This window comes from Ixodes scapularis, unplaced genomic scaffold (genome assembly GCF_016920785.2).
Source record: "Ixodes scapularis isolate PalLabHiFi unplaced genomic scaffold, ASM1692078v2 PGA_scaffold0__279_contigs__length_252992795, whole genome shotgun sequence".
Lineage (NCBI taxonomy): Eukaryota > Metazoa > Arthropoda > Arachnida > Ixodida > Ixodidae > Ixodes > Ixodes scapularis.
Window position 1 is genome coordinate 36,199,623 of NW_024609835.1, and position 12,164 is coordinate 36,211,786.

At 49.1% G+C, this 12,164-nt stretch overlaps 1 protein-coding gene across 1 annotated transcript; it reads right to left on the bottom strand.

Moving 5' to 3' along the window:
• Positions 1–954: 954 nt before the first annotated feature.
• LOC120838378 (cholinesterase 1-like) lies at positions 955–11,575 on the bottom strand. The gene is made up of 2 exons (XM_040208265.3): positions 10,064–11,575; positions 955–1,146 (listed from the first exon to the last, which is right to left on the bottom strand). Exons 1-2 carry the CDS (start codon positions 11,557–11,559, stop codon positions 999–1,001), a joined length of 1,644 nt encoding a protein of 547 aa, XP_040064199.2. The 5' UTR covers positions 11,560–11,575; the 3' UTR covers positions 955–998.
• Positions 11,576–12,164: the final 589 nt, after the last annotated feature.

Sequence of the window (12,164 nt, forward strand, 5' to 3'; positions counted from 1 at the left end):
TTTCCACAAAAGCTGAGATCGGTTGCGTCGAAGAACGTAGTGAATAGTCAGCAACATGTCGGAGGTCCGTGTCACAAGGACGGCAATTCTAGTAAGAGTACTACTATAGGGAGTATTCACAGGACTCCGTTTTTGTGGGTGCTCTTTAGAGCGCATGCTCAGAGCGAGCTTTCATTAATAGGCAGCTAAAACCGGCAATCTTGATGGTGCGGAATGCACGTTGGAAAAGAACTGTGGAAGCTCGGCGTCAGCACGCGCTCAGCAGTCGCGCACACAGCTATGGCCGCCAGTGAATGCTCCCTATAAGGAGTATTCACTGGGCGCCATATTTGTGGGTGATGTCTAGAGCGCATGCTCTGAACGAGCCCACATTAATAGGCTGCTAAGACCGACAATCTTGAGGGTGCGGAATGCACGTTACAAAGGAACTGTGGAAGCTCGCCATCATGCAGCACACGCTCAGCAGTCGTGCACACAGCTATGGCCGCCAGTGAATGTCTGGATCGGCGCGACTCGACGATGGGAACTTGTGATGCTGCGCGTGTAGACAACAATCGCGGCGCTGCAGTCGACAGGGCAGCAGAAAGTCGCTGCAATCCGCACGTGCCACCGCACGCGCGCGTGTAGGCGGTGCACGCGCACAACCATCATGCATACTGACTGCCGATGCGCCGGTGTTGACACCTATCGCGATCTACACCACACGCCTTACGCGAGCCGCTCCGGTACCAACACTACCCCGTGTTCTAGTACAGGGCAGTATACTGCTGCGCGCTTTCTGGAGGCCAGTACGAGCGATTTTCAAGCGTCTCAAGAACGCAAAAAAAGTTTGCGCGCCTGATGTATGACCAAACAAGAACTGAATCGTTTTTTTTTTTTTATTCAAGTGTGCATCTTTATTTTTTTTTTTATTTGTTCAAAGTAATTATAAATCCCACGACAGCAGACAGCGACACTCTGCGGCCTTTTCTTCTTTTTTCTTTCTTTTTACGCTTTCATCATTGCGGTTTAAGATACTGCTTCAAAACGGAGCACGTCCGTCTAACTGTCATAGAGAACAACTGCGTTCTATCTCTGAACGCCATGCAACGCTTCATCTCCTTATGATTATGGGGCCAAGGCGTCTCTTCGCCGGTTGAAATGGCTCTGCAAGAGGGCATAAAAAGAATTATCACATGTTAGAGACCACCTTCGAAAGTGTGCCCTCACTCCTTACGTTCTAACTTCCGTTTCGCCTCGGCTGCACGATCTCTCGTGCAACGGGAATACAAGTAGAAGCTACCCGACTTCACGTTCCGCGGAATCTGTTTGTTCCACCGTTGTGCAGTGGGCCATATCTTTTATCGATTGACCCGTGACTTTAGCCTGTCTCAGCACGGCCAGACTGGAAGCGCGCGCTCTCTTTCTCTTCTTACGGCCTTTGCAATCGGCTGGGAGTCAATGGCATTTTTTCTCCGTATGTAGCTCACTTGCTTGCCGCCAGGGGCGCAACCACCTCACCCCACTTATGGCGAATTCGGGTGGTCAATCGCCGGCGAGCTCACGCCGGCGGCACAGGCAACGAAAACCGCGCCAGCGGCGCACCACGTGACCCTCTCCACCCGAACACAAAGCGCCTGCAACTGGCGTTTTCGTCTGCCTGGGTCGCTCGTGAACTTTGTTAACTTCTTCCACGATTATTTTATGATACAATAGGCACGCTCTAGGCATCAGCAACATATATTCGGACTTTGAGATGTGGGTAAACAAATTGTAATATATTTTGTTTAGATTCTCGAGGAACTGTTGCCATCTTACAAGGATCCTAGAAGGCTCACCAGCGTCGCCATTTTATATTCCATTTTCTTGTTATTACCTTTTTGCTGGAATCCTCAGCATTTTGATTTGACCCAGCCCTCTAAAATAGTAATGCGCGTTCAAGTGTCGAGCTGCAGCACTATCAATACATTTTTTACAGCGGTGTAATAACACGCTGTGTCCCATAGGAAACTGATCTTGCGGAAGCTTCCTTTAAAATATTTTATCTTTATCTCCGTTGTTTTTGCTGTCTTTCTCGGACCACAGAGTCTGTCCCAATGGCTTCGTTTTCTACTAGAACACGCTCTCGGCGACCATTGTTTCGTTTGGTTCCCTTTCCCGATTCGGATATGACGATACCGGATACAGTCTGGCAGACAAGCTGCCCGACCTCTTGGAGCTCGGGCAAAAATTGTGCCGGTAAATTGCCAGCACACGCCTGAGAACTGCCACCCGAACGGCGCGCACTCGCCAGCCTTTGACCACGCGAACGCCCTTGGCGGAGATATGGCAAAATATTTTGCCGGGAAATGACCACGCGAATCCGCCATTAGGGTGCCTACATGTCTGTCTGTCTCAGGGTGAAGACATCCATTGTTGCCCTGAATGTGCCAGCACGTGACGCTCTCGCGCACTCAATGCGTGGCTTGGGCGGTAAAATGGCGTCTATGCATTAGCCAAAGCTACGCGCTCGAGCTGTGTGACACCGGATTGCGCGCACTTCAAAATGCATTAAGAACCATTGGGCGGAAAAATGGCTGAGATGTCACCACTCAAGCAAAAGCGCGCGTGTGTATGAAGGCACTCTAACCCCACTTCACCCCACTTAGAGGGTCCCTTCGAGCTGCTTTGCGCTGGTGTTCGAACTTCGTAGCTTGTTGTTTTGGCAACTTTGGTCTGGTATACGTCGGTGGCTATGTGGTGAAACTCACTGTGTTATGCTGTTGACTACAAGTAACAGAGGTGATCCTCTGTTCGTCTTATTGCAAGGCCAGGATAAAAGCGGGCTTCATTATCCAAATCCTAGGTTCCTCGCACTTCTGGACAACACTGTTGCTTTTTTTAAAGGCTGTTAAGCACCTTCCGCGTACAAATGTGCACGAAGTTCTGCAACTAGATAGGGTGCAACTCACTGCACCCTATCTTGAATACGCGCCAATCCTAAGCTGCCCAGAGGGCATTGACAACAGTCACTCAAAGCGCTTGGCTGGTTCAATTTGCAACAAGTTCCCCAGAATGCTTCTGATTAACCATGCAAAGACGGTCACGGACGGAAAGCGAAAACTCAGCTGGATATGTGCACAAGCCCTTGAGGAAGCACTTTAGGCTGTAATATGCACTGTGCGAAACTTGTGCAGACTACTACACCCTCGTCTAGAGCAGCTGACCGACGTCATAGGCGGCCTATATGAAATGATAATGCAGACCACGGCATTAGATAGATTGGGCCTGCTTACATTTCACGAGAGTGTACGAATTATTTATCATTTAAAGTTCCTCTCCGTAGAAGGGGTCCGTCTCCTCATGTTCTTGAGTTGCAACAGAAGTCCTGGAGGTAAAGACGAGTATAGTTTTTCCGTAATTGCATTCGCTGTCTCTACTTACTACTTTTTATACTCCCGAATCTCTCGGAGATGTGCGTCAAATATTCACCGTTTTAGGCTCATCAGAAGCGCTTTAGATAGTGGCTGAGGGTCTAAACGTAAAGGCCCGTTCACACTCTTGCGACCTCTTAAACCTAGGTTCCTTACAACTTCTTAAACCAGAAAACACACTGGTGCCATCTATTGGGAAGCAGTGTAAACTCGGCGGTCCGGCATATTTTTTTTTTTTATTTCTCGCGCATTATCCTTTCTTTTTTGGCTCGAAAAACTTTTGTCAATGTTATAAACGAGCCTTTCTATGGGTATTACGCACATTTGACCTCGGAAATCCCGCCAAACCTTCGCTCTTGTGAAATGCAGTTCCAGGGTCACCGCATAGATGGCGCCACAATGCCAGTTTGTTCTCTCATTTTAAAAGCATTTAGCAAGTTTTAAGAGAACTCGTCTCTCTCAGTCGTACTCGGTCGCACTCGGTCGCAAGAGTGGGAACAGGCCTTAAGGGTCAGGTGTCAAAGGCTATAAAAATCTCGGCCGCAAGTTGCGACAGCGCTGAGATACACTCTGTGTATCTCAGCGCTCTGTGCACAGAGCGCGTCAGACGCGCTCTGTGCAAACGGCGAAGGGTAGCCCAGGGGTGAGGTGACAGCGCCCCCCGCGAAGTGCGGCGGGAGGTGGCGATTGCCCCAATTGCAAAGGCCGTAAGAAGAGAAAGAGAGCGCGCGCCTCCAGTCCATCCGTGGTCTCAATATCTCTGTCAACGGTCAAAGCATCGAAGAGTCCAGCCTCAAGACTTGTGCGCAGCCTTTGCAGTGGAGAAACAATATTTCGTAACACAAATGCACAAGTTCGAGTTGCTCGTCGACACCACTGACAAAGTGAGAACGGCAGGACGTGTCTTTTGAACGCCCGGCCTCCAACACGTGGTCTATGTTACATATCTTTTCTAAAGAGTGTGCTCTCCCATCAAATGAAGACGAAGAAGGATATACTATAATACCGATACACGCGGAAGCCAAGGGCGACGAAGTACCCGAACGAAACCTACCCCTTCACGAGCTCTACCTCTCTTCTCTGTGAATATTGTAATATGATAATAAAAACATTCTTTAATCTTTCTCTGACGATATCTTACGCACTATGCCTTCCGCCGTGCTTTGGCTGCACGCAGGAGGTGTACCAGACACTGAAGCGTTGTCGAAAACAGGAAGCTCGCACTGGAGGCGGGGCAGCAATAGCACTTCCCTGCAGTCCTCACCGTTCGCCATGCCTGGCTCAAGTTTCAAGCCAGGCAACTATGCGGCGTTCATATTGAAAAAAAAAAAGGGGGTTTACCCTTTTGTGTGTGTGTGAAAAGGGAGAGCTCTCTGGGGCATATGCATGTTTCTTCCCTTTTGTGGTGCATTGCCCTTGTGTTAATCTCGTGATGTAAACCCCGAGGCAAGGAAATTTAAATAACGAACAGTACGTTATTTTATTGTCCTTGCTTACTCGCGAAGTTTAGATTATGCTGTTTCCTAACCAGCTCGCCTAAATTTTTTTGAATTTTTTTTTATGATTTTTGTTTTAGCTACTTAGAGTAAAGATCTTGAACACCCAGGCTTCTCTCTTTTCTGCATTATATTTATTTTCTATAGATTAAAATAGCTATTTATGGCATTCGGGGTCAGCAGGTGCACGTGATTCGTTCTGGTGCTTCGGAGCGCTTGATCCTCGCTGATGATTTTGCTAGAACCGCCTGTAAAGGCCGGTTCTCACATGCAGCGAAGTGCTGATGTAGCGCTGCTCACGTGTCGTCAGCTACTTATCGACTGCCATAAAGAACAGTTTTGAGGGTGCGATAAAAAGCTGATGGACGCTTCCGTCAGCACGCGCTTAGCGCCAGGTTAGCGCAATGCTTGCAACGCTCCGCTCCATGTGTGAACAGGCCTTAAATCGCAGGTGCAGTCCACGCTTGCGTGAAAAGAGGTAAACATTTAATCGAAGGAAAAATTAAGAAGCTTCTAGCAGTATGAGAGAGTTCTAATAACTTACGTACCACCGTCTCAGGTGTTACTTTATGAATAATTATCGTCAGCTCGCCTCAACACTCATTATTATTTTCAACATCTTAGTGGCCGGTTCTACTTTGAAAATCTTCAGGGAATGCGTAGCGAAAGTTCGTCTGCTTTTTTTGCGGGGGTTGTGGTGACGTCAGAACGCCAAGCTCTGATTGGTTCTGATTGAAGCATATAGACCGACACGCTGTTTACAAACAAGCCCGCGTTTGCCCACACCAGGTGTGGGCACTGCGCATGCGCAGAAACTGAATTCGCGTGAAGTGAAGCGTCTGCACATGCGCAGTGCCGTTGATAGTGCCACCGTGGCTGCGTGACGTCAGGGCCGCGTGTTGGTCTATATTGTGGGTAGACCTGAAAGCAAGCTGCCTTGAGGCCCACCCACTATCCTTCGAATCGAGCCAATGAGGGCTCGGCGTTCTGACGTCATCACAACCTCCGAAAAAGAAACAGACGAACTGCATAGCTTCATTCTGGAGAAAAGTGGGAATCCTCGAAGATTAGAATGTTGTACGCTGACGCAGACAACCGAGTTGAGCCGATCGTCTGGAAAGGTTACTACGGTGACCGAAAACTGCATGTTCACACCGACAGGTGGGGCCATTCGAACGAATAACTATGCATATATTTGAGAGTAGTATAATTCCACTGCTCGATCGGGGGTCACGGGGTTTATGGGCCGCCTCACAAGGTCCTCTGCTGTATTTTCTACGTCAAGTAAAGATCCGAGCGCTGGACACATTACACACGACAGGACTGTCCTCGTGTTTTCCCCGACTGAACACGGGTCTCAACCGAACGGCGACGCAGCGCTCGTGCACAATCTGCTCCACGCGCTCGCCCCTTGTACATGACGTAGAAACATGGAGCACCACAGCCTTCTGCTCAGGGGCGGTTGCAGGTGCTTTCAGAGAAGGAGTTCAGCGTATCAGATGTTTAAAGAGACACTGACACCCTCCAATTTTTGTTTTTTTGCATTTTTGTCAGCCGATTTATTATGGTTGTAGGAAGACTACCCAATTAATATTTTGCAGCAGAGTCACGTATGTATTTATTAAAAAAAAAAAAACGAAAAAAAAAAAAAAACGGAGTTTGGAGCAGTGGAGAGGAGAGTGTGAGCGGCGGAAGTCACGTAACTACACCCGACCACGCGCGGTTTTTTTTTTTTTTTTTTTATCTTCTTCGATTTTTTTTTTTTTTTTCCCTGTGCGCAACAGATTTTTTGTGTGACGGGAACTCTTTGCAGTGTGGTTTCTATGCAGTTATGTTTGTTCCGCTCGCTGTTTTGTACTTCGAGGTGAGTTGTTTTGTTCATTGAGGAGTTGGAGATGAGTCGTGAGTGCCCGTGGTGAATTTCTGCGATCGGCTCCGGAAAGAATATTCCCAAGAGGTTGCGTGAAGAGCAGGCTCACATGTCCTGCGTTCAAAAACTGTGGAATTGTGCGGCAGAGTGTGCACCAGTTTCCGAAAGATCGACGGGGTCGGCACCAATGGCTGGCTGTAATTCCCCTGTTGAACATTTTACGGGCACTTCGGAAAGCGGACGCTACCCGATTTACATGCCCCTTGCATTTTGTAAAAAGTGATTACACTGAGTTCGCAGGTGTCAAAAAAGGAAATCCCATGCCATTTAGTTCAGCGGCGTTTCGTCCACAAGATTTTTTTTATATTATTATTGATAATTGTAAAAAAACAAAAACAAAAAAAAACGTTAAATATCGCAAAATGTTTCAGAAAAAAAAAAAAAAAAGGTACGCCCACATTAGGGATCTCACCCGGCTCCGCCGCATGTGAAGCGGACGTCTTTCCACGGCGCTACTGGGGAAACACTTTCGTTAGTAATAATGCAGAGGGTCATCTGTAAGTTGGAAAGTTTGATGCCGATTTTCCTTCAGCAAAAGCACTCCCGGACCGAAGTCGGGAAGCACCACGCATTGGCCACATTCGCACCTCGTAAAGAAATCATACGCGTGCATATTCAACTCGACGTATACGCACTTCGTGCTTCACGTTTGCGCGAGCGATGTCTTCAGCCACGAGAAGGGGGTGACGGCTCGGCGACGTCTTCGAGCAAATCGGCTTGGTGGTGGGGCGTGTCGTACGGGATGAATACCAATTCTTTTGATCGGTCCCAAATTTCTCTTTCAAAGTCAGACAGAATTCGTCGGTACCGCGAACGACAGTTCTGAAGTAGAGGTCCCACACCCGTCGTCCGCTGCCATCGCCGTCCCCGCCGAGTCCCGCGATACGCGAAACGACGCGCAGTGAACGCACAGGATGCTTTCGGTTCTCTGTGCAACATTTTTTTTTTTCAGCCAACGTAATTAAAACTTTTTAGAAGCCACAAAAAAAAAAAAAAAGGGTTTCATAATTGTTTATTTTTATTTTTATTATTGAGTGTGTGGCTTCAATGACCAACGACTTTGAATAAATTTGGTGGTTGTGTCTGAACCTTAGAAAACGGCCCGTGACCACGGAGAAGAGAGTGAGCGAGACTCGAACCGGCCAGTTCTTGATCGGCGGTTTTCGGGCGGAAAGAAACCGAATTTCGAGCCGCAAATTGTGTTCTGGGTAGTTGGGCTCTCATATGTCACGCACAACTAAATACCTCGGCGAGCATAAATACCCTGTCAGTGTCCCTTTAAGACAGGCCTCTCTCTGCCCCTCCTCCCCGGCCTTTCCCCCGCCCTAGAGTTTTACACATGCAGAATTGAGGGGGGGGGGGGGGGGGGGGGGGGTTGGCTCCACGCGCTGTTCTCTTCGCCTCGCGACAACGCGCACATGAGCCATTAAATTGCAAGGGCTCTTGATAGTTTGAACTGCTCCCGCTATCAAAAGGCTGTTAGAAGTAATTGAAAGCAGACGAAACAGGTAACACGTTGACGGAAGATTTGCACATTATTTTTTATATATTTTTGAACTTGTGCGCACACATTATTGCACATATTTTATTTAAGACTAAACTGATTACACCAATATCATAATTTAACGGCGTTTACAGTCGTGGAAATTTAAACTTGAGAGAGGGAGAAACTTAAATCACGGGGAGCGTTTGCAATTTAATGGCGCGGACACCTCCTGCGCATAGTGCTTACACGCGTGCGTTGTCGCCTGGAAAGGGGGATAGCGGACAGAAGCGGAGGGCGGGGACGCTTGGTGCAAATACTTTCTTGGAGCTTTGAGAGGCACGACGCTTTCGCCAGCTTGTCGCGCCTTGCGTAGCAAAAGCGGTCCACAGACTACGTGACCCAAATTAAGCAGTTGTAATCACTCTCCCGTCTAAGCATGCATATAGACCATTCCATTTAGCGCTCTCTGGGCGGCACCATTTTGTTCGACAGCAGCGCCCTCTCCATACATCCGGGAAATTCAGCGGGTTCGGCGGGGTAAAACGAGAGCGAGGGCACGCGCCCGACTCCGCTAGCAGACGACAAACCGGGAGGGAGGTTGCCATTCTCCATCTTTGGGCTGTATCGGCGGGCTGTACGAAACATCGAACTCTCGCTCGTGGGTGCCGTTGTGAAGTGGTTCGCGTTCTTAGAATAGTTATGGCTACTCCAAAATCAGCCTATTGGCGACGTGAGCGATCGAAAGCGTCGCTGTGGTCGGCCCACCACAATTGGCCGAATGCTGACTATGACGTCAGCAAAGGATGTCTCATCGACGGAGATAAGAGGAATGTAAGAACTTAAATTTTGACGATGTTGGCAGAGTTGCTTTGAGAGCACGATGATTTCAGGCTTCCACAATGCCCATTACGAACACCATCGAACTTGTTACTCACAAGGTAATGACGTCACGAAAGGTAACCGAACGAGGGCGCCACCGAAACATCTCGCCGCTAATAGCTCTGTTGTTCTATTTCGGTAAATGATAAACTAGCATATCTTTTTTCCGTTACTTAAATAGCAGTTAAGTCAGCCGGCAGTACTACCCGCAACTACTGCGTTTATTGCGGCACGAGAGCACGTTTCCATTTATTATTTCATACTTCCACTCATGATCGCTAAAGACCTACACCAGCACAAACTCTGTATAGTAAAAAACGTACAGCAATCGCGTTTACTTTTCGCCGGAGAGACCGGTGAATCTGACACAGTTTTCCATTTTTTTTTTATTTGCACGCAGGTAACAGCGCAATTAGACCCGGTTAGTCTTTTTATCTGGCATAGTATTACACGAGATCTGGCATACCAAAATCTGCGCATCTGCGCTTGAAATTTCCAAAATGACGCGATTTTAAACAGAATTTGTACGCCAGCCGGATGCTATAGGTACAGCCCACTTATCGGAGCAGGCGAGAGCGGGTGAGAGGGGGAGGGCATTTTTTTCTCTCCATTACCCTCTCTGCTATGACCCTAATAGAACGGTCTATACAAAGTGGACCACCCAAGATGGCTGTCGTCCACCGGCAGCGTTCGAGGATGACATTTATATCATCGCCGATTGATTTTAACTTGTGTACCGCTACGTTGCGATCACGAGTACAACGTTGCACTTTTGAGTTTGTCTGGAACCTTACAAATTGAAAAAATGCTACGCTAAGAAATCCGAGCCTCAAAACATCACCATCTGGGGTATGTTGTCAATGCTTGTGCCGGTTCTTACCCATTCTTTACAAAGGAGCTCCAAAGACGGATCATTCGTTCGCTGTACTCCATGTCCTTGAACGAGGCCAGATCTGCCCTATCGAAGACGTAACCCCAGACGAACGGGAACTCGTCGAAGTGCGTCACGCCCATCCACGGACACCGGAAGCTGCCTTTCTCTGGACGGTAGTCGAACTCGTAACAGTAGATGCGTGACGTGGAGTTCGCCAGGGCTTCGGAGAAATAGAGAGTGGGACACCGCACAACGACGTCTCCGATGCCCTCGGCGACGTACCGAACCACGTCCGGGATCGAGGTTCCCTCCCTGACGTTGAGGAGTAAGCTCTTCATCAGGTCTTCAGGCGTTGTCCACAGGGCGTACTCCATCAGCTGCTTCATGATCGCCAGGTGCTGGCTGGAGCTCATCCGAAACGGGTCGTTGATCCCCATTGCCCGGTATAGTTCTAGGAGGAAGTAGGACCCCTCGTTCTCATTGATGCCGATCAGGAGTTCGACGGGTTTAATAGTGGCGTTGAACATCATGGCGAGCGGATTCCGCGGTACTAGATTGTCACCAAATGTGGGAACGAAGGATGCGGACTTGATGCCCAGTAGTTGTGCAACCCCCCGCAGCAGCTTCTGAGCGCTCTGTTCGCGTAGACACTTGACCGCGGCGTTCGTTGACCATGTCAAGGGAGTACCGCACAGCCGACTCGCCAGCTTCTTAGCCTTCCCGGGACCCGTTATCTTATTCTCTTCGATCTTGTAGAAAGGACTGCCGCTCTGCATGATAGCCCGAAGGAACAGGTGACGCGTGAGTGGTGACAGCACATGGTACCCGACCGAGACAGAGCCCGAGCTTTGCCCCATCAGCGTCACTCGGGCGGGGTCCCCTCCGAATACTTGCACGTTGTCTCGCACCCAGAGCAGGGCCAGGCGTTGGTCCCAGAGTCCCTGGTTCCCTGGTGCCTGTGCAGAGTCCGCGTACAGGAAACCGAAGATGCCTAGTCTGTAGTTGGGCACCACCACAACCACGTCGCCCAGGGCCGCAAAGTGACGTCCGTCATAGACCTGTAGGTTGTTACCCCCGTTCTGAAATCCGCCACCGTGGAGGTAGACCACAACTGCCTTGAGACTTTCATTTCCGAAGAGCAGGTTGGGAGTCCACAGGTTCAGGTGGAGGCAGTCCTCGCTCCAACCAGACACGTTGATGCGTTCCTTATTGAAAGTGTACGCCAGCTGGGGACATTCGGCTCTCAGTTTCTTGGCGTTGAAGACGGTCGTGAACGGGGTCTTGGGCGTCGGCAGACGGAACCTGCTATTGCCCGTCGGAGGTTCAGCGAACGGAATCCCATAGAAGGCGTGCAGCGTTCTGCCGTGGGCCGTTAGCTGAACGCCTTCGACGAGACCAGCGGACGTGCGAACGACGTTTGCGTGCTTGGTCGTGTGTGCATCCTCTGTTACCAGGCTTCTGCTGCCCCCTGTTGCCAATAATATGATGCCCACGAGACCCATCAGAACAGCCACGTTGATCCCGATAACTGTAAAATATCAATCGCGTATTTGTTAGTTCAACAGGAAAAGCAATTTCTGGTTAAAGCTTTTTTTTTTTTCAAATTAATTTTTTTTTTTATATTTCAAATTTCAATAATTTTTCCCGGAATTCGGTGCCATCTGGTGACTAAAATGGCAGTTTAACTTTTACCGTACCAATGGCGGCAATAAACCTGCGGTCTGCAGTATTTTATGACGCACTGTAACTTTAGCAAGTCAACGGTCAACGAGAATGTGCGCTTCGCTGTATAGTTCTTTGTCGATCTCTTTCAATGTCGATGGTGAAAAAGATGCAACCAGTCAGAACGAAGCGCCAACCCGCTTAAACGCCTTGATAAAGTTCTATACATCAGGGGGCTTTGAAGCTAGGGTGACCACCCGTCCCGCGATTCGCGGGACTGTCCCGTATTGAGGGCTCGTGTCCCGCGTCCCGCAAGAAACTTCAAAATCTTAAAAATGTCCCGCATTTCATACTGTTGTAAAATTCACTCTGCAACTCATGGTGCTGTCGAACAACGGAACGCGGGGAAGCGCGGAGGTCGCTGGTAGTCGGGTGAATCACAATA

Bases quoted from the DNA above. Each gene is read 5' to 3' on its own strand.
- LOC120838378 (XM_040208265.3), bottom strand. From the start codon at position 11,559: ATGGGTCTCGTGGGCATCATATTATTGGCAACAGGGGGCAGCAGAAGC. The intron at 1,147-10,063 runs GTAAGAACCGGC...GCCCTCTTGCAG, and splicing joins AGCTCCTTTGTAAAGAATGG to AGCCATTTCAACCGGCGAAG.